The 23894-nt window shown below is 37.2% G+C and overlaps 1 protein-coding gene across 1 annotated transcript in view; it reads right to left on the bottom strand.

The window, feature by feature from the left end:
* Positions 1-22158, bottom strand: part of LOC144972100 (sialin-like) — a 22528-nt gene extending 370 nt beyond the window's left edge. Inside the window, exons 1-11 of the mRNA XM_078913189.1 lie at positions 21495-22158; positions 15320-15510; positions 14177-14407; positions 13575-13662; positions 11905-12000; positions 10254-10381; positions 9144-9293; positions 5168-5297; positions 3901-4051; positions 1315-1405; positions 1-198 (exon numbers count right to left, since the gene is read on the bottom strand). The exon at positions 1-198 is cut by the window's left edge and continues 370 nt beyond it. Coding sequence (XP_078769315.1) covers positions 1-198; positions 1315-1405; positions 3901-4051; positions 5168-5297; positions 9144-9293; positions 10254-10381; positions 11905-12000; positions 13575-13662; positions 14177-14407; positions 15320-15510; positions 21495-21582 — 1542 coding nt within the window. The 5' untranslated portion in view covers positions 21583-22158. The remainder of the gene's footprint in view (positions 199-1314; positions 1406-3900; positions 4052-5167; positions 5298-9143; positions 9294-10253; positions 10382-11904; positions 12001-13574; positions 13663-14176; positions 14408-15319; positions 15511-21494) is intronic.
* Between the last annotated feature and the right edge of the window lie 1736 nt (positions 22159-23894).

Here is a 23894-nt window from a genome sequence, read left to right as displayed (position 1 = left end):
GTCTCTCAATATTTCTCTCCTGTCCTCCCTTTGTATTGTACAATCACGTGATGTATCAGTGGAGTGACCTTCTTGACTGGAGACTTCCATAGCCCAAGGCTGAACGTCTCCCCGTGAGAAAAGCAGAAACACTAAGCCTGCAAATAGGGATATTCCAACACACACATCGAATACCGATTGCCATTCTTGTCTTGATTTCTGGAGACAATTTAATAATAATATACCTCAACAACTTCAATGTGTGACCCATGGGATCAAATTCGTTGGCGTGAAACGAATTTTAATTTAAAATGATTAGAAATAGAAATGTTGGGTTCCTGCATTTGATAAACTACGATTGTCGGCCGATTTTTACGATCGGCGGATCAAAACTCTGAAATCGACAAACGAGTTCTGCGCACCATGTTTTATTTAATTTTGGGCGGATCAGACTTTTGATGACATCCGCCGACCATCGATATGTATTCAATAAGATATAATATAGACTTAACACAGGTTCTATATTTTAATTATAAAATGATGTCTAGAATGAATATGACTTGGACACAAAACCACTTTGAAATGGTGGTTAACATATCAGGAGCCCCGATTTATCAGTGTTATAGTCTGCCATAGTCTGGAAAGAAACGTATTTAAAATGTTGGCCAGAAAACTCGTCCTTCAAATATCGATCAATTAAAATTACCTTCATCTTGCCAAAAACTCTTGAAGGATGAGTTTTCTGTTCAAAATTTGAAATATGTGTTTTTGTTTGTTTGTATATTTTCCACGGTATAGCAGTATCAATTGTCTCACAATCAAAGGGATGGATATCGGTCCCCTGTCCGTTCAAGAGTGAATGGGTGGTTGGGTCTGTAGATCTGGGAAAAAAAGTGATTTGCGGTAGACTAATGTCATATGCAGAGGGTGGCAAAAACATAAATTCGGTACGTTCTTTGTCGATTGCAATTTCCCGATGCTATTCTGTTGCTGGATTCTGAATTTGGAAATAATAATACTAAAGCATATGACACACAATTGGCAAAATCAATGAAGTAGACTGCTGGACCAACACCACTGCCAATAAAATTGGATTGTAAAATACTTAACCGTAGTTCAATACTTTTTAATGATATTTCGGTAGTTGTTTCTCCTCCTTTTCGTCCCTTTCCTACTCCGTCTTCCTCCTCCAAACCTTCTTCTTCTTCTTCTTCTTCTTCTTCTTCTTCTTCTTCTTCTTCTTCTTCTTCTTCTTCTTCTTCTTCTTCTTCTTTCTCTTCATCTTCTTCTTCTCCTCCACCTCCTCCATCTTTATTCACATCATAACATTCCAACCTGTTTTGTCATTACTCCAACAATGGTAGGAGATATAATTCCAGGAAGAGTAGCGATACAGTTACCAATTCCATACATAATACCAGCAAACCTGGGAATGGAATAAAATGGAGTAAACGTATATTAGACTATAGAATGAATGAAGTTTACGTCATTCAGCTCTTTGTTATTGTTTCTAGACTACCAGAACGGTGATTAATTCTCGTACATTTTCTTTAGCATATTTAAGCGTTAAAGGTTACACATAGTGTTGTGTGTTTGTACGATTGATTTGGCGGGGACAAATGGTGAGCATTTTACTAATATGCATAGTTACCATTAATTCAAGCATATTATTAATTGTTTGGGAGGGAAGCGGGGCAGTCTGGCAGCGTGGCAAAGCGGTATTGTTCTTTCTTCGTACCCAGATGGTACCGAATTCAATTCCCACTGTGCTGTGTGGCCTTGAGCACTCCGCCCTCGCTCAGTTTGTGACGCTACACTACCGCTGACGCTTATAGTATTCCAGTGTACCCTTGCAATGGACCCTAAAAAACCGATTGCTTTAACGATGAATAAAGGGAATTTTTCGACCCATTTCAGTGTTGTTTGTTTGTTGTTTGTTTTTAAGGGTTTTACGGCGCTTGCAACACATTTAGGTTATATTCAGCGCCAGTAAAAAGGAAGAAAATGGGATAGTAAAAAGTTCTAGAATTACAGTTAAAGAACCCAAGAAAAAGTAAGACACAGGGGAACTGGAAACAAATAGGGATCAGATGTAGATTCCAAGAGCACACTATCATTGTACTTAGTTTGAGATCACCTATAAGTCTCATCCGGACACAAGCACAAAATCCAACAAAGAGGAATACACTCAAATGCTTACACTAAACATTAAAAATAACAAATATAACATAACAGAGAGATGATTTACAAGGAAAAAAATATCATCTCCCAAAACAATAACTATGCATTTGACTGTTTCCCTCTCAGCCAAGACTCCGACCAGGGCCATGAAAAAAACAAGTAATCCCATTCCAAGACAAAGACAGAAAGCTTGTTGGATAACAGATATAAGGCGATAGAAGACACAGTATGTACCTCCCTGCCCGCTATGGGAGGTCAGGATCCCCACCCAGACCCATTTCAGTATTTAAGCTGGATTGGATGATCAAGTGTCGGGCAGCATTGAACGTCGATAAGGTTTTCGCTTCCAATCTGGAGGTACCTGTTTCGATACAGACCAGATGCTGCCCTGTGCAGTCTTGAGTAAAACCAATCGTCCATATTCAAGGGGTTATTCTTGTCACTCAGTGGTAAATTTCATTCACAGGAATGGAATGCTTACCAGAAAAAAGGAAACAAAAAGATGATAATGATTATGAGGATGATAATGATGATGATGATGATGATGAGGAGGAGGAGGAGGAGGAGGAGGAGAAGGAGGAGGACAAGAAGGAGGAGGAGGAGGAGGAGGAGTGGGGTGTCATAAATGGTCTTTGAGAAGCAATTTAAATCCCGCCCACTCAAATTGCACCACCTTACGTTGATTTTATGCTTAACAAAAATATTTTAACACAGACATGGAAACATAAAGCACATTTTTGCATATACTTTAACAGGTTAAATCAACATTTATAAAAAAAAGTTTTAATCGTGAAGTACAATAATGATATCTGGCACACTCGAGTGAACAAGTAACTTTGGCTGGTGTATGCCACAGTTAATCGATATATAAGTGCCATAATAGCTACGTTTAAAATAGAACCTGCAGATGCTCAGTTTCTGAAATATTTTCAAAAGTACACCTCGACCTTATAAGTATAATAACACAATGTCTGTGATCAAATACAATCAATAAAATTCATTAAAGATAAGATGATTTGACCCTCGGGCGTGAGAATATATTCTATTTTGTCACCAGGAGTTTCCTAATATAACATAACAAACCGGGATTTTTTTTCAAATCAGGTGAAGACCGACGAGATTTTTTTTTCAAATCAAGTAAAGATATCATGAAGTCAATTAGCAAAGCAAATTTGAAGCTTCGAGAAGCTTTTAGAAGAGTTGAATGACATTTTTGTGATGCAATCCCTTTGTGATAAAATGACATCCAAAAACTATCTGTTGAATTTACCCTTTTTACAGCAGAATGGTGAAGACAAAAATAAAGGTCAAAAACAATACTCGGTGGTACCATAGGATTCTTGCTCTGTTTTTCCTTTGGAATTCCGATCAATGTTCCAATCACGTGCATTTGAAATGAATATTTTACTTAAACGATACCAGATTGCAGAGGATGTGACATTGAGAATAAAACGGTTTCTTATAATCATAATATATGTCTATGCTTATATAGGACAAATAGTGTTTGATAGAAAAAAAATGTAATTATTTTGTCTGAATATGTTTATTGTTTTATAAGACAACGAACAGCTCGTTTTAAAAATGAAATAAATGTAACAATAACCCGCAGGGCTAATTGGCTGCCGGAATGTTTACAACACAATTTATGTAATAACTGTGAAAATGGATATACAAAGTTGATACAATTCTGATGTTATGATCGTTAAGAATGGATTCATTAGAACATATCGATCACCTAACCTTGGGGCAATGTCAATGAAATTGGCAATGTATCCGGCTTGTTGCAGGCCGGCAAAGAAACCAGACAAACCAAGCAGTGCAATCGCAGTCGTTCTGTGTTCACGATCTACGTATCCAACGCCAAGAAGACATCCAGCGATACCAAGGAACACTGGAGGGGGAGATAAATAAAAAGAAATTTCAATAATGAAATTGATAGATTGAGGACTTACATATTACACTAATTGGGATTGTGATGACAGGAAATTTGGAATTTGTTTCAATAGCCATATACAAACACACACACACACATACACACACACACACACACACAGATAGAGAGAGAGAGAGAGACACAGAGAGAGAGAGAGAGAGAGAAAAAAAAAACAAGAGAGAGAGAGAGAGAGAGAGAGAGAGAGAGAGAGAGAGAGAGAGGAGAGAGAGAATTATGGTACTGTCGAAACCTCTAAACACTTTACATTACATACATCTAAAATGTTTTCACACGCTTAATTCACTTAAACACGCATACACACACACACACACACACAACACACACACGCAGGTTCATATATAGATAGAACGAAGATGACGTCACTCAGGCCTTTGTTATTGTTTTTTGCCATCCATGTTTGTGAGTAATTCTCACTGAACTGTTTTAACCAGACTATAAAACGTTTAAGGTTACACATAGTTTTGTGTGTTGGTCCGTTTTACTTCCGGATGGCAATGTTGTGACTTTCTTAACCAAGCACACACTATCTATACCAGCAAAGATACACGACGAAAAATGGCAGACATAAAAAAGTGTTACGAAACAGTAACATTAAAAAAATTAGGGCAGTTAACTTTAGTAAATACTTTGAGAAAAGAAATGATTTCAGACGGTTCTTGAAAACCACTGCACTGCTTGAGATCCGTCCAGATGAAGGAGGGTAATTTCAGTTGGGCCAGATTTGGCAAACGACCATTCACTGAAAGATTTTCAACTTTGTTTTGGGAATTGATAGCAGTTTAAGACCCTGCGATCTTCTCACTCTTGTTGACTTACTTGACTTAAGACGCTTCATTCCTTGTGGAACATAGGGCCGCAACAGCACTCTTCCATCTGACTCGGTTTTTGGAGGTCTTCTTTATCCGGGCCCAGGTTTGTCCAGCTGCTTTTAGCTCGATCTCAATGCTTCGTCGCCATGTTGGTTTTGGTCGACCAACCCTCCTCTTCCCTTTCTCATTCTTGTTGGCTCTTCTTATTACTCATTTTATATATGCTTTTATATATGATGGTTACCTGTTAGTTGGAAAATATTTCTGACCAGCCTTGTTGAGAGCCCTTTGCCCCTCATCCAATCGGCGACAAGACCACAGAATAAGCTGCTGACAAATTGACACATTGATGGCACAGAGGAAAGAAGACCATCCTGGCAGGCATGGGGCAAAACAAAAAAATGGAGTTTTCTGAATTTGACGCAAGGAGCATTGGAAAGAATACAATACAGAGTAGAGAATGTTACCTTTAACTTTGATGCAAAGCGCTTTGAGAACTTTCATCAGCTATTGTGCTATAAAGATGCTCAAGATTTTATTTCACATGCAAATAAACACCAAAACTTATTTCTAAACAGATTCTTAACCATTTCGCCACAGTGGTGAACAAAATGTCAAGACAAGTTTGAGACAAAAATTGCCGAATGTGAATGACTTCCTTTTTTTACTGACGGCATTGTTATCTATGAATGTTACTATTACTTGAATTGCGCGCCCGCAATTATATTATATTATAATATATATATTTGTTATATTTGTTTTGTATACATATGATTGTCTCTCTCTTTCTTTCTTTCTTTCTCTCTCTCTCTCTCTCTCTCTCTCTCTCTCTCTCTCTCTCTCTCTCCTCTCTATCTATCTATCTATTTATCTCTCTCTTTCTTTCTCTCTCTCCATCTCTCTATCTCTCTCTTTCTCTTTCTCTTTCTCTCTCTCTCTCTTTCTCTCTGTGTGTGTATGTGTGTGTGTGTATTTGTTTGTGTGTCTGCGATTGATCTACTCGTATTCTACTGATTATTATCAAATGCGTTTTTGGTTATCAAAATTTCAGTAGACTTAGATACTGATTTTTACGACGTTCAATGTGAATTATTAATTTAAATACTTGTTTTTGCTAGTTCTAGATACCTTACGGCGTTGTTATTTTGATTTATTAATTAAAATTTTTTAACTTGAACGTGTTTTATCAAGGGTGCACTGCATCCCTTTTGTTTGTACTCAATGGATCACAAATATTCTTTTTTGTGACTCTTCGTGTTAAAAGTAAACATAACAAGAATATAAAACATTGATGTATTTCAAAGCCAAAAGTGACCCATCGCATCAAAACGGTATTATGCCTGATCTGGTTAGATTGTTAACTTTTAACTCTTTGTTGCATAGGGCTCATAAAAAGGCAATATTTTGATGGAATTTGCTGTGTGAGCTGATATTAGCCTATACTGCCTAGAAATAAACTCAAAATTGTGATATTTTTGTAGGCAGAAATTTGAGTCTTTTGCAACATTAATGTTTGCTACATTAAAAAGACAAAAAAGATTTTTCGTCACTCAGAACTTTGTTATTGTTTTTAGACAGTTATTTTTGAGATTACCTAGAACGAAATTCTATCAATCAAAATATAAACCATCAATATTACACACAATTTGTGTGCCGGTACGTTATATCCAGCTGGCAGATGTCGTGAGTATTTTACATAAATTCATAGCATCAATAAATTCTTATGAAACTAAAATGTAAAATGTGACACAGCTAATCATTTTTACTTTTAAAATTGATGTTTCTTTCTTTTTTTTTTTTTTTACGAAACCCGCCTAAACCCACCGAAACCGTCCAAAGTCATGAGAAGTGGACAGCTGTGGGAAGTGAACCAGGGACTCGGGGAAGGGTACATCGTGGAGAGTGAACCTGGGATAATGGGAGGAGGATATCATCCTGGGAGATGGATAACAGTGGGAATTGAAGCCGCACTATGAAAGGGGGATAATGAGGATAATGATCCTGAGACTATAGGAGGTGGGCACCAATGGGGAATGAACCTGGGACTACGAGAGGTAGATACCAGTGGAGAGTGAAGCCGGGAATGTGGGAGTTGAGCACCAGTGGGGAGTAAACCCAGAAGGTTACTTCCTTTTTTTCCGAAACCCACCGAAACCGTCCGAAGATATGGGAAGTGGCCAGCAGTGGGGAGTTAACCAGGGACTCATGGAAGTGGACACTAGTGGGTAATGAACCTGGGACTATTGGAGATGGATACCAGTGGGAATTAAAGCTGGGACTATGGTGGCACCATTGGGTGGTAGCAGTGGGGAGTAAGCCGGGGACAAAGGGAGGTGGGCAGTTGTAGGGAGTGAGCCCAGAACTGTGTGAGGTGGACACAGTGTGCAGTGAACCCGGAACAATGGGGATGGACACCAAGGAGGAATGATCATATGAATATAAGATGAGATACAAGTGGCGAGTAAACGTGGGGCGATGAGATGTGGACACTACTGAAGAATGAACACAGGGCTGAGAATGAGAACACCCACTGGAGAGTGAACCCGAAACTACCTGGGGTGGACACAAGTGGGTAGTGAACCTGGGAATATGGGAGGAGGGACAGCAGTGGGGAATGAAACTGGGTCTATGGGAGGTGGATACCAATGGGGACTGAAGTAGGACTATGGTAGGTGAGCACCCCTAGGGAGTGAAACTAGGACTAGGGGAGGTGGGTACCAATGAGGAATGAACACAGGACTATAGGATGAGATACAATTGGCGAGTGAACCAGGACTATGAGAGGTGAACACTAATGGAGAGTAAACTAAAGGCAATGGAAGAAGATACCCTGTGCAAAGTGAATCATATGCTATTTGAGGTTGAAACCAGTGAGGAGTGGACCTGGGGCTATGGGAAGTGAACACCTGTGGGGAACGAAACCAGGAAACAGAGATGTGGATATCAAGGGAGAATAAACCTGGGACTATGGGAAGTGGATACCAGTGGGGACCGAAGCTAGGAGTATGGGAGGTGGTACCAGTGAAGAATGAACCTAGGACTGCGGGAGGTTTCGGAAAAAAAGGAGAACCTTTCTAGGTTCACTCCCCACGGGCGTCCAAATCCCATATTCCCGACTTCACTCTCCAGTGCTATCTACCTTCGTAGTCCCAGGTTCATTCCCCATTGGTGCTCAACTCCTGTAGTTTCATTTTCATCTGGTGTCCAGCCACCTTCATTCCACAGTCCGGTTTCAATTCCCGCCTGTATCCATCTCTCATAGTCCCAGATTCATTTCCCTCTGATATCCTCCTCTCAAAGTCCCAGGTTCACTCTCCACTGGTATCCACTTCCCTTAGTCCCTGGTTCACTCCCCACTACTGCCCACTTCCCATAACTTCGGACGGTTTCGGAAAAATGAAGTACCCTTCTGGGTTTACTTCCCAGTGGTGTCCAAATCCCATATTCCTGGCTTCACTCTCCACTGGTATTTAGCTCCCGTAGTCCGAGGTTCATTCCACATCGGTGCCCACCTCATATAGTCTCAGGTTCATTCCCCTCTGGTGCCCATCTCCCATAGTCCGGCTTAAATTCCCACTGGTATCAATCTCCCATTGTCCCAGGTTGATTTCCTTTTGATATTCTCCTTCCACATTCCCAGGTTCACTCCCCTCTGGTGTACACTTCCCTTAGTCCCTGGTTCACTCCCCACAGCTGCTCACCTGTAACTTTGAACGTTTTTAGCGGGTTTCGGAGGGTTTTGTAAAAAAAGAAACACCCTTTAAAATCACCTTTTGTCAACTAGAACACTACGATATAATATTCCATTGAGACGATTGGTCCCAATAGTCCTAGTCAATTAACTATTTAATTTATTAGATCCTACTCTAATCAAGGCACGTGAGCTTATATTTAGCGCAATAGATGTAGAATATGCTCAAAGAGCATTATATTGTGTCCCAGGCAACAACAGTACTTTACATTTAGGACGAGACATGACGCCTGTTACAATTTAACAGATAACAGTGTCATCAGTCAGGTCCTCATTTTACTTCTGGGTATGGTGAGAGAATATGTGTAAGAAACTATTTCAATGAATCGATCTTTTACCACAAAAACTGAACTCGAACCAGAAACAGACAGTTAGAAGCTGAGTGTTAGATTACAAGACCGTAACATAAAGCCGCAGTAAACAATACACCATCACGCTACATTCGATTTGTAGTAAAAGAAAACTAAACCTTTTCGATGTCGTAGTCAAGAACATCCTTCATGTATTGTGGTAATGACGTCAAAAAGGTGTAGTCAGCCCAGGCTACGGCCACCACAGCCATGATGAGAGCCCAGAATGGAGATGACGTCATGATAGACTTCCAGGGAATGGACAAGGCCTGAAGAGATACAGATAATGAAGACACCAAAGAGACAAATTAGGGTGCAGTCATTGATGTAAGATAAAAAGCTTAAAAGGTAATTCTGAACCAGTGTGCCACAAGCAGGAAGAAAAAAATATTTGTAATACATCATCCATAAAAGACAAACCCAAATAAATTGGCCTGCCAGGCAGGCTAATTCTTTTGGGAATGATTGTTTCTGCTTTGTCTGGTTTGTTTCATACCGACGTGGGTAGGTCTAATAACCCAATTTATTTTGGGCTCAATTTTTTTTAATAACGCAAAATATTGTCCATTACAACAATGTTAAACTAGGCCCATAATTGCGTTCGAATGTCAGACCTCTATATATGGACACGTCGTTTCATACACATTTTCAGATAACGATGGCCGGTAATTGTTATAAATTTATGGATGTATTTTTTTTCTTTACTGTCAAAAGTCAAGGTTTTATTTTAATTCTGTGCGTACGCACCCAAGAAGACGCACAACCTTCGGTAGCACCTTATCTTTTTTTATAGAATCTTTCCGTTAGAAAATTTTCAAGAGCAACATAATCTTTTTCATTACTGGGAATTTGCTTATTAATTTCGCAGTGAGGGTAAGAGGCGACATTTTTTATCAGCTTAGAACTTTATTCCTCGATATGAAAAAATCTTTCATGATTCATGATGTCATATATAATCTAGATACATTTTATATAAATTGATAAAGCATATCGTAGTTTACCTTTAGTCAAGTTTCTCGTGAAACATTACTCTAGCTAAAACAATTTTAAGTCCCTGTTTTGATTTTTTTAAAATGTTGAGTAGGTCATATTAATCGACCGATAGGCGATGTAGAAAATTGAAATAAAAATCTTAAATTTAAACTACATGTTATATGTGCAAGACAAACAATATGTATAGACTTTTTTAAAACCTATACAGTCAAAGGAAATAAAAAAATCAAAGGGACCTCTTGTGTACGTTCTCCAAGACTAGTTACGATGTAGTCTCTCTCCGACTGACTGATGGTTGGATGTTTGCTGGGACTATCGTAAACAAAGAAGTACCACGCCATAGTCCACAACAATGCTGCACCTCCTGATAAAAAGCAATGAAAAATTAAATGATAAGGAAGAACATTTTTATCTGTTCAGAAACATCAACATGGCATGACAATATGATAGCCTGATGATTGAATCGAGTGGTTGCAAATCAATCATTGCGGGTTTTAGTTCCTTTGAAGACACGATTATATTTTAACACATATTTCCTGTGTATTCAAATCATGCAGAGTATGGATGATCTAGTGCTTCAGCCAAGAACACTATTGAATGTGGTAATTCATCGACTTAAGGATAAATAAAGCACGTTTGTGTAGTGTTATGATGTGGAATGTGTTGCTTTGGTCCGAGAGTATTCCCATGACAACAATGAGACTACAATAATTTGGGTTATCAGACTTGTCAATAAGTACACGGCCTTAAATAAAGATCTCGATTTTGAACTTTGATTTTGACGTTGTGATCGTTGATAAAGTTGGCTGCTGATACGTTGATTCACTTTACTCATGCATGAATGAGTACCTGGGTTGATAGATTGCGGCTTAGTGGTCTTGTGGTATGACACATGCCTTCAGACCGACAGGTCCCTGGTTTGAGCCCCCGACCATCGTGAAAAATACAGAACCCTTTCTCACTAACGTGTCTGTTGAACGTCGCCATTCTGTCTTTTAAGTGTTTACAAGTTATCAGCTGTTTTAAACAAAAATGTTATCTTTGTGAAACCATTTCAAGATGGACAATGTTGGGAAGACTTGCAACTTCGGGGCTCAGGGCCTTCTGTGTCAGTCGGTTCTAGAGTAGCCAGTTGTAAACGCGATAACAAAATGCAGTACAAGGGAAATAATATATAATATACAGTCAAGAATAATTCCATTTATATAATTTAGTAGTTTATTTCCCTTTCTCAAATCTTAAACAGTTTTTGCTACTGCTCCTACTTCTACCGCTATCACTACCACGACCACTACCACCAGTGCCACTACTACTACTACTACTACTACTACTACTACTACTACTACTACTACTACTACTACTACTGCTGCTACAACTACTATTTCCACTACTACTACTACTACTACTACTACTACTACTACTACTACTACTACTACTACTACTACTACTACTACTACTGCTGCTGCTGCTGCTGCTGCTGCTGCTACTATAACAACTACTACTACCACCACCACTCCTCCTCCTCTTTTTCCTCCTCCTCCTCCTCCTTCTCTTCCTCTTACTCCTACTACTACTACTACTACTACTACTACTACTACTACTGCTGCTGCTACTACTACTACTACTACTACTACTACTACTACTACCACTACTTACTACTACTACTACTACTACTACTACTACTACTACTACTACTACTACTACTACTCCTACTACTACACTATTACTACTACTACTATTATTATCAGTAGTAGTAGTAGTTTTACAAATACTACATCTACTTCTATTACAATTAATGTTTTAACAACAGGAAAGCAATTACAACAAAACATACCAAAAAAAATTAAATAGGAGTCGAAAACAATAAAAGGGTAACACTTGGAATACCTGTTACATAGAATATTGAAGGCCAGCCTCCAGCAAATCCATGATCACATAAATACCCTGACATGGCAAAGGAAACGATGGTTCCCAGGTAGCCGCCTAGTCAGAATGGACAATAATATTATAGTAATAAAACGTTATAAAATTGAATAATCGGTACGTCATTTTTATCTTATTCTTTTTTTCCTCCTTTTCCTTCTGTCCTCGTCTCTTTCCTCTCATTTCTCCTGCTCTTCAAACATTTGCGTTAACCATTTAACTGCCGTACTTTGGAAAAAACGCATATTTAAAAATCTTGTCAGAAAACTCGTACTTCAAATATCGATCGATTTAAATGGCCCTCGTCTTGGCAAAACTCTCAAACCTGGGACTTCGCGATACTTTCCTTAAGACCAAGGTTTGATAGTTTTTTCAAAGATGAGGTTCATTTAAATTGATCGATATTTGAAGGACGAGTTTACCAGCCAAATTTTTAAATAAGTGTTTTACAGATATTGCAGTTAACTGTTTAAAGGCATGTTTGACTGACCACTCTCTCTTCGGCAGATTGCCATAATATGAAGAATGTTTCAAGGTATATTCACTCTCAGTTCTGTGTTCGTCAATGCTTGAGACTGGCTAATTTGCCTTTATTCAATGTGTCTCATTCAAAGCAAATGGCCAACCAGTTTGTAAATTAATATTAATACTCTGTCCAACAACAACTGACGGATAATATACTTTGCAATAGGCTAGCGTTCAATTTAAGAGATAGCCAGGAAACTCACTATCCATTCAATTATACAGAAACCGGGTTAAACTCCGGCACCGTGGGCCGTGTGGCTCTGACAGATTTATAAAGAAGATTTGCAAAGAAGGGGAACCATAAACAAGCAAAAGTGTACACATTAAAGTATTACCCATAGATAGTGTGCGCTTGGCCAAAAAGTTCACAACATTGCCATCCGGAAGTATAACTGGCCAACACACAAAACTGTGTGTAACCATGATCTTTTATAGTCTGGTTAATATAGTTTAGTGAGCATTACTCATAAACGCGGATGCAACATACTTTCATTATTAACTATTCGGCTACGAGAACGCGTCAGCAGGGAATGAACTCATGCGCATAATCCATACCGTTCATTTTCGATAAGAAAGCAAAATAAATTGAAAATTGGGAACTTGTTTGTGTTACTGTTACCTTACTCGTAAAAATTCAGTCTAACAACATTTAACCACTAGGGGGTTGATGAGTGAGGAATATTTCTGATAGACGTATATAAGCATGGCAATTTAATTTCCTGTTGGCATCACATGAAGGAAAAATGAGATACTGTATAAGTCTGGATTGGAGCATTAAAGATTTTGTGAAATTGTGACGCCTCCCCCCTCCCCACCCCGGTCTCACAATAGTATTGTGTCGGGATGAATCGGTACCCTTAACGTGAATATAGAACTGAAATGATAAGAGATAATTTTCAGATTTTTACAATGTAAGAAATTGTATTCAATCTCTATCGTAACGAATAGAATTTAACCCCAAGTTTTATATTTGCGGCTTTCATTTCAATTTCCAGGATAATATAGTTCATTCCAACGTAATACCGCTTTGAGACGATGGGTCACAATTATTTAATAGTCGGCAGTTAAGAAGGAGGGAATGAGGGGGGGGGGAGGGAGGGGGGCAGTACCTGAATAGGCAACTGATGCCAGTTTTGTACGCTCCTGTGGAGGCGCCCATCTGCCCCACATAGACTGGAAGGCCGGATATGTCACGCCCTGTGATGTCGATGATAGTTATGCTAATGACAACGAAGATAATGATGATTTTGATGCTGACGATGACGATGACGACAACGACGATGGTGATGATGATGATGGTGATGATAATAATGATAATAATAATAAAATAATAATGATAATGATAATAATAATAATAATAATAATAATAATAATAATAATAATAATAATGATGATGATGATGATGATGATGATGATGAAAATAATAATAATAATATAATAATGATAATGATAATAATAATAATAATAACAATAATAATGATAATAATAATAATAATAATAATAATAATAATAATAATAATAATAATAATAATAATAATAATAATAATAATAGTAATTATTATCTTTATCATAATCGTCGTTATTTATTTATTTATTTATTAATTTATTAATTAATTATTTATTTATTTATTTATTTACTTATTTATTTATTTATTTATTTATTTATTTATTTATTTGTTTATTCATTCATTCAATTGCAAAAATATATTACCGCACACAATCCAAGGAGAACTCTAGATGCATAGAGGAAGACTATACCTTTTCTTGCACACAGGGGTATCAATAACGTTACCAACGAACTCATCAACATACTGATTGCCAGAAGCCTAGATGCCCCAAACTTCCCTGCTGCCCAGCCTCCAGGAAGCTGTAGCACTATGTAGCCGTAGAAGTAAGAGCTTAAAAGGTCCGATGTTGTCGATTTAGACCAGTCAAATTCATTCTTTGTGGAAAAAATGATAGAAACTAATGAAATGAATGCCATCGAAATAATATTTATATGTTTGGATGATTTTGCGGTGAATTTTTCATCTGGTATCTTTGGAAAGAAATACTTTTGCTTGATTTCGTTTAATCGCATTGTAACGTTAAAAATTAATATGCCTCCTATACTTAAGTTATAACGATTCTGATAATGTAACTCAAAAATGTAACAACTTAAATATAACATTTTAGTGTGAAGACGTATGCCAAGACGTCCATATGTAAATATGTCTTTTGAAAATAACTCATACGACTTTTTGCAGCCAATTAGATTATTTAATAACTGTTGCTTGGTATGATTTTAGAAGTCTCCAGCCAATGTTATGGAACTCAAATCCAAGGTTTGTATTCTTACACATGTAGTTTTATCTAATTTTTGTCCATTATTAAACTTGCAACACATGTTGCTGCTTTAGTTTAGCGAATGAAGCTAGAAAACAAGCACTGTAGCTTGAAATTAATATTAAAATATACCTTTATTAATAATAAATAATCCTCTTTTTTTCATCACAAGCGGAAATTTGCTTTCGAGCCATCTCAAGGGGGAAAAAACGGGGTAATCCAGACGTCAATCGCAGTGCAGCGCCAGAATGAGCAATAAGAGTAAGAGTAAGTTTCCCGTTCAATAAGAAAAAGGAAAAGATATGCTAATAGTATAGCAGGACTCAAACCCAGGTCTTCAGGTAAGCGTACAATACCTGATCCACTCGGCCATCTTGCCCCATATTCAATTTATGCAATTTTTTAAAAAATATGGTGTAAAAAGTACCATCGTTGTCATTAACCTTTAATCATCACCGTCGTTAAGATGTGATCGTCATTACACCTTTAAAAAAAAAAAAATAAACATGATTCTTTTTGAAAGACATACCTTGTATCCGGTCATGACATTGCCGAAATATTGAAAGTTGTTGTTGTCTGTGCTGTTATCACTGGAGGTTGTACTGTTTACCATGCAAACAACTGCGACACTTAAATTCACACGTAAAGAATAGAGACAGAAGACTCCGAAGAATATGAAGTAAGCCAGGTGCCATCTTTTAGCAAAGCAGTATCTGGAAGCTGTACATAGAAGTGGAGTTGAATTCTAAGCAAGAGGCTGACCGATGACATTATTGTATGCGTGATGCGTAATGCGTAATGCCTAATGCGTATTTTGACAATTTCTTTTGACGTTATTAAAAAAACAGCAACACGTTTTTTGGTTATTTATGATTCAGGAAATGATTCACAACAGATAGGCTTACTCTCGTGAATAATAATAATAATATAGGCATTGAATTATACAGTGATGTAATGGTAGCACGTCCGACCGGTCATCAGGATTGATGTTTAATCCCAGTCAAAGCAGGTTGATGTTTTGGGGATGATAATAATATTTCCTTGCAATTTTCTTTCCGCCTCGTCTGATGTTCCAAACTCGTCTTTTCCGAGTTTTATCTAACACCAGTTCTCACTCCCTAATCTGTCATTCAAATGGCAGACTTTTTCAATTTGGACGAATGACATCTTTGCTATACTGGATCGGACTGAGGATCCATCTTGATTGATATAAAAACGGTAATTTTTTTTAAAAAGAACGACTCGTCGAAACATTTTAAAAATTCTCCTTGACTAAGCAAAAATTAACAGTGAATTTTGCTTAATTTTGTTGTTGTTGATTTAACAGAACATCTATGATGGAAAATATTTTAGGAAGGTTTCAAAAAAGGATTTAGTAATCCTTGAAATGGATTTGCACCGACGTATACTTATTTGCAGGTCTGATCACCCAAATGTATGAGCTCGTTGATGTAATGGACACACTCACTCAAACCAACGTAATATATTATAGTCCATGTCAACAATGTTAAATCAAGCCGATAACTGCGTTCCATTATCGGCCTTCAAATATGTGTACGTACTAGTAGATCTGCACCATTTACTCTTTATTTCGCCGCAGAAGATTGTGTTTGAATTTTATTCTACAGATCTCGACAAAAAATGAGAATTACAGTAGTAATTTTTTTTTAATTCTGTTATTTTTAAAGATCGTTGTGCTAAGACGTCGTTTGTAACAGAACTGGGATAAAAAGCGACATGGCTTGGTAATGTGAATTAAGAAATTAAGGAGCAGGCACCGGTGTTAGAAGAATAACTGAACAAGTGTTAATGAAAGGTGCCAGACAAATCAAGAAAAAAAAAATACACGAAAAAAAAAAGACATCCCAACTTCGACTGGGGATCGAACCTCAGACCTTCTGATTACTGGTCAGATGTTCTACCATTACACCACAAAGGCTCACGATAGTTGGGACAATTTTAATACCTATATTATATAAACAAAATGTCAAATAACCGGTCGCCTTCATTTACTGCAAAAGACACGACCACCTGCTCACAACGCTATGAGAGGTTTTTCTCTAAAACTGTTGTATGGCACTGATGCTTTGCATGCTTATTCGATGTAACCACGACAAAACTAAAATCATTTTCTTCCCATTTGAAAAAAAAAAGATTTTAAATATTGCTTATTTTCGCTATATCAAAAAGCTTTACGGTTACTCATTTCTACTTTTAGATGCTTTACAGTATTATGTCATGACCAAAAACTCAAAAAAACTCAAACCTGGCCCGTGCGTTAGATAGAAGCCATCGTTAACTTATAGCCTGACACTAGAACCCACGAGGACTTGTAGTTTGACGTCATTTTTAGGTTTGTGCAGCGTCTAATGAGTTGTCGTTAGTAGTGCTCAGGGAAACAAGGGATTCCATTGGCTGACCTATTGAATATAACCCATGATTTGTTTTCTTTTGTCACCAAAGGCTTGTCTTTTGACGTAAGTTTTTGGTCAGTGTCTGGCTATAGATAGAATGCGCTTGGCCAAGAAGTTCACAACATTGCCATCCGGAAGTATAACGGACCAACACACAAACTCTGTGTAACCATGAACTTTTATAGTCTGGTTAATACAGTTTAGTGAGAACAACTTACAAACGCGGATGGCAAAAACAATAACAAAGGCCTGAGTGACGTCATCTGCATACTATCTATAGCCTGACACTAGAACCCACGAGGACTAGTAGTTTGACGTCATTTGTAGGTTTGTGCAGCGTCTAGTGAGTTGTCGTTAGTAGTGCTCAGGGAAACAAGGGATTCCATTGGCTGACCGATTGAATACAACTCATGATTTGTTTTCTTTTGTCACCAAAGGCTTTTCTTTTGACGTAAGTTTTTGGTCAGTGTCTGGCTGTAGATAGAATGCGCTTGGCCAAGAAGTTCACAACATTGCCATCCGGAAGTATAACGGACCAACACACAAACTCTGTGTAACCATGAACTTTTATAGTCTGGTTAATACAGTTTAGTGAGAACAACTCACAAACGCGGATGGCAAAAACAATAACAATGGCCTGAGTGACGTCATCTGCATACTATCTATAGCCTGACACTAGAACCCACGAGGACTTGTAGTTTGACGTCATTTTTAGGTTTGTGCAGCGTCTAGTGAGTTGTCGTTAGTAGTGCTCAGGGAAACAAGGGATTCCATTGGCTGACCTATTGAATACAACTCATGATTTGTTTTCTTTTGTCACCAAAGGCTTGTCTTTTGACGTAAGTTTTTGGTCAGTGTCTGGCTATAGATAGAATGCGCTTGGCCAAGAAGTTCACAACATTGCCATCCGGAAGTATAACGGACCAACACACAAACTCTGTGTAACCATGAACTTTTATAGTCTGGTTAATACAGTTTAGTGAGAACAACTCACAAACGCGGATGGCAAAAACAATAACAATGGCCTGAGTGACGTCATCTGCATACTATCTATAGCCTGACACTAGAACCCACGAGGACTTGTAGTTTGACGTCATTTTTAGGTTTGTGCAGCGTCTAATGAGTTGTCGTTAGTAGTGCTCAGGGAAACAAGGGATTCCATTGGCTGACCTATTGAATATAACCCATGAGTTGTTTTCCTTTGTCACCAAAGGCTTGTCTTTTGACGAATTTTTTGTTCAGTGTCAGGCTATAAGTTTACGATGGCTCCGGTTTGACACGTATCCAAAGGTTTAAGATAACTAAACACATCAGGGGAGGAGATGATATATTAATTAATTACCTCTTTTAGAACATAACACTTGCTTATCTCATAATGCCCTCATTGTCATGGAGAGAAGTTGCAATACCTTCGTATTGTGCCAGAAAAGTGTATGAATTCATTACTCATGTTCATTTATAAAATTGCCATTCAAGTCTTCTTTTCAATAATTTCTTTACACATTCTGGTTTAATGGGATCATTAATATTGTCTTTTTTGCGCAATAGATGGGGTTTAATCCGGGGTGTAGAAAGAACGAAATTGACGTCACTCAGCTCTTTGTTATTGTTTTAAGCCAGTTATTTTGCTGATTCGATTTTACTAAATTCTATCAATCAGATATAAACGTTCAAGGTTACACATAGTTTTGTGTGTATAGGATGCTGTGAGTATTTCACCTAAACGAATAGCATCAATATCAATCAATTCTTACAAACCCGACACATTTACTTAATATGGTGAGCGCACAGTATTTTAGGTCCTTGTTTTACTTTTTTAATGATGAATATTCTATAAACATTGTTTAGTTGAGAAAAAAAAAGCCTCCATGAATATAATATATGGCTCAGCATGACTATTACAGTAGTTAGAAGGTGATTGCATTGCACCAAAGACTCTTAAAATAAATACAAATTGATGCAAAGCAACGTGATCTTATTTGCAGGTCTGATAACCCAACTTGTAATGGGCTTATTGTTGTAAAGGATGTATTCTCAAAGCGACACACAATATCATCAATTACAACAATGTTAAATCAAGCCCATAATTGTCTTCAACAGTCGTAAAGTCACTTCCTTCCTAATGACGTATGGTAACTTAGTAACACTGGCTCTAAACTATCGGAACAATGGCTGACGCCGTATGAAATATTTCTCCGGCGAGCTTAAACGCGTATCCAGAGGGAAAAAAAAACCATCAATTTGATCATGTTTTGACTTTTACACATTCTGATCACAAGGCATATGAAAAGGGAATGAAAATTTCTAGCCAGCATGAAGAATAAAAAGTAATGATTTTCTTTGTTTAGAACCAAGATGGCCGCCGTTGCCGGCGCGTGACATCAGACTACTGAATCCAATTGAGTTCGATTATCAGACCTGCAAGTTTTAAGCTCCTAGACGCAAAGCGATCAATAGCAGCTAAAAATGTACAACTTATACTTGTTAAGATTTGATCATATAAAACCTCATCGCTTCCATGTCTTGTTTTAATTAAATTTAAATCAACTGCAGATTAATCAAAAATTTCAAAATCTATTAAAGAGGCAGCAAAAAAAAAATAAAACATCCTCTTGGTGGAGGAGAAAGAATTCATGGAAAAGCAATAGAAGGGACAGCATTTGCAATTACCAACAATAAAAAGACATATTTTATGAGAGGAAGTTTTGTCAGATTGAATATTTCATATTTCACAACTAAGGACTGATATGATGACTGATTGACTGATTAATTTATCTAATGTTAGATTAATTGACCAATTGATAATGATGATAATATTTGGTGTCGAATTACCACAATTATAATAAATTCAAAACGAAATGCATCTGTTTATGTTGTGTATATCACACGCGTGAACGAAAGAGAGGAAGAGAGAGAGAGAGAGAGAGAGAGAGAGAGAGAGAGAGAGAGAGAGAGAGGATAAGTAGGAGTGAAATATCTGTTTAATGTTATAGTTATCATATAACGTTATAACAAGTGTATCTAAATGACAAATTGCCTTATTAATGGACATTAAAGATCTATTATTATTATTATTATTATTATTATTATTATTATTATTATTATTATTATCATTATTATCATGATTATTATTACTAACCTTCAATAGAATGTATGTAACTCATCTTGTCAATCTGATGTTATGTCAGAAAGAACAGAATGAAGGAATTCAAGTTTAACTAGTTAACTGCTGTATTCTGGAAAGACACGTATTTCACAATTTGGCCAGAAAACTTGTCCTTCAAAAATCGATCGATTTAAATGACCCTCATCTTGGAAAAATCTCTCAAACCTGGGACCTCACGAGTTCTTCCTTATGTCCCAGGTTTTTGCCAAGGTGAGGGTAATTTAAATCGATCGATATATGAGGGACGAATCTTTTGGCAAGTTTTTATTTGTTTTTTTGTTTTTTTTTCTCTCTCCAGAATAAGGCAGCTGACTGGTTAAAGGCCGAATGATTAAAACTAGCAAATGTTACTTTTTGAAATTTCGAACAATAAAACCCATTGCCCTCTTTGGGAATCTGTATCTTCACTCCAGTGTTATGAGCTGAGCTTGAAATTGAATTTTGAGCACCAAGTTCACCCCGATATAGTACCGTTTAGAGTCGATTCGTCACATACATAATATAAAGCAACAACGTATTCAAAGGCAAAATGGAAGTGGTCGGGGCTCCTGAAGCCTGGAATCGTAAAAATACTAACGAAAAGTTAAAAATGCAAAGACTTCGGATGTGAACAGTCTATACCGCCACCCTAAAGTTTCATTCATACTCCAACCACCCAGGAATACAGACGCTAAATTCTCACTACATTTTATTTGTTTTCAAAGTTCCTTCGTTTCTTGTTTAGCTGACAAAGGGTTTGTACCCAAAACGATCATCGCCCAACTGTTCCCATCGGAAGCCTTCCTGATTTAACCTTTTCGTTAATATTATGAAAATCAGATTTTACTATGGTGCTAAATTTACAGTTTACAACCGCTCACATATAATAATATTAATGAAGACTAGATTGGTTTGATCATTTTCAAATAGACTATAATCGAGCCGCATTTAATGGGCTTATCGGAATTTAAATGAGGTTTAAAAATACGACTGTTCCTTTGAACAAAACATTGGTCCTGAACATTTTAAAAAAATGAAAGTGACTTTTAATCGTCAAATTTATATTCTTAGTGTACCCGTTGATGAAGATTTGACTAAATTTAATAAAGCTACCGGCATTTAGATATATAGACCTAAAATATTACCTGCATTCGTCTTCTCCTCCACGGGTTGAGATATAAGCCTATTAACATCATTGTCATCTGCATCATTATTATAATTATTATTATCCATTTTTTTTCAGGTCATCCTTTAACATACTCCATGAAAATGTGTCACTTGAAATCCATTGTGTGAGAATACAAGAATTGATTTACAGACATACGGAGTTTTATCCCTTGTATTTATCTTAATCACATTGACACAGTGATAAACCATATCTATTTTAATAACAAGGTCAAAAAGTAGCCCATTATACTGCGATGCACTGACAATAGAATTAGTCCTTAACAGCTATAATGCCTAGGGAGCCGAGGTTTATTTCAGCGACTCACGTTTTTTTTTCTTTAGCGGACATTAAAGTCTCAAGTTTAAGAGCGTGTTTGTTTTGTTAGCTTTGTTTGTTTGCTGTTTGTTTGTTTGTTTTTATTTTTTTGTTGTTGTTGCTGTTGTTGTCTGTTTTTTTTTAAATATTTTTTTTGTTTGCTCTTTTTTTTTTGTATCAAGTTGATGACGTATTTCAAAGAACTCTGAGATTGGGATAATTTTGGTAGTTCGGGGGTCATTTTGACCAACCCATATTTGAAGTTAAAGAAATCCATCCAAAGTTTTAAGAGAACCGAAGTATCCTTGAAATCAAAGCGACACATTATCCATCCATTGCATCACCGTCGCGACTACAAAACAGCACATACGTTTTTTTAAAAATGATGTTCGACGTGATTGTGTTCATAACCAGTTCAATACAGTACAAATGGTTTATGATAATTATCGTCTATCATAACAATAGTGGTACGATGACCCTCAAGAGCAAGATAGAAGATTACACATTTTATCATATTGTAAGTTATATCATAAGACTCAAGTGAGGCATTGTGGTCTTGTAGTATGACACTCGACTTCAGACAGGAAGGTCCAGGATTCGAGTCCCGCTGTGAGCGGTGTATAGTTGAGTTCTTGAAAAAGACTCTTTACTCACATGTTCTCACAAGACTTAGGTGTGAAAGGAGTATCTGGCCGTTAAGAGCGTTGTCTCTATTGGAAAATATTGTGGTATCATCCAACAGTAACAGGCGTCATGTCTCGACCTACATGTTAAGAGATGCTGTTGGTTAGGGACCCCTTGATAAGTGCTCTAAGCACGTTTAATGGAAATTGCGCCTATAAATGCTCAAGTTGTTGTGTTTTTTTTTCTTTATGTTTTGGTAATGATGGTCCTGATGTCTTAGTGTAAGAGCACTGGCTTCACAAGCGAAGGAACGTGTATCTATGTCAGGTTCAGTCGAGATTTGCACTGACCTACCTTTCCACTTGGGGGAAAGTGCTCTGCGATAGGCTAGCGTCTTAACTATTGGGTGACAAGCAAATTCTATTGTCAAATTAATACGACAGGAACTGTGATAAACTCCGGCTCCGTGGTATTACGGGTCTAACGGATTACCCATCAACAGTCCACCAAGCAGAATGAGTCGCTGACTATCCGATTTGGAGCAGATATTATTTTGTGATTGAGTCGCGTCCTTTCCAAGGGTAGTGAGCAATTGTAGTGTACAAAGCTACACAAAAAGACGGAATAAACTCCGGTATCATTGGCATCTGCCTCATTGTCCTGAAGCACAACTAATTAAAACATTTTGAAACTACATTTGGGGTTTTGACGTAATTTAAAATAACAATACTTCTTGTAGCCTCCGGTTTGTGATGTTTTTATTTATTTATTTATTTGTTTGTTTTTTTTTTTGTTTTTTTTTTTTGTTTTTTTTTTTAAGTTGAGGCGGATCTCAACCGATTGATATCTAAATTTAAAAATCAAAGAAAATATGTTTCAATGTATACTTAATATAGCATGGTGTTACGGCATAACAATGTTTTGTCTCACTCGTGGTGGGTTATGACATATAATTGTTAAACACAATCTCTCGCTTTTTTATGCCAAATACGAAAAATCGATGTCGACAATATGAAATACTAAGAATAAAATGTCAGCTCCAAGCTCCACAGTAAAGTCAATTCAATAGGGATAACACACGCTGTTTGCACTATGGTCCTGGATATCTCAAAAGTTAGAATGGCAGATTTCAAAATTCAAGGCCAACAAAAATTAAAGGTTAACCCGTCCTTACCAACTGCTGGAAAATCGTCACTTCCGTTACGTTGCAAACAACTTTTTTCTTATTCAGATTTGTTTGCAAAATCACAAAATTTGAATAAAAATCTTATATATATTTACAAAAACATAATGCTATAATGTAAAGCTTGTATTGCTCAACAGACGCTGCCCTGCCACCCGAGCAGGCGGGCTTCAGGGAAGGGAGGTGCACCACGGAACAGGTCATTGCCCTTACAGAGCATATTGAACATGGGTTCGAGAGAAAACAGCAAACAGG

This window comes from Berghia stephanieae, chromosome 4 (assembly GCF_034508935.2).
Source record: "Berghia stephanieae isolate SIO BIC M18660-M18661 chromosome 4, UCSD_Bste_1.3, whole genome shotgun sequence".
NCBI lineage: Eukaryota > Metazoa > Mollusca > Gastropoda > Nudibranchia > Aeolidiidae > Berghia > Berghia stephanieae.
Note: the sequence above shows the minus strand (reverse complement) of the source record. Positions and strands in the feature narration are given on the sequence as shown.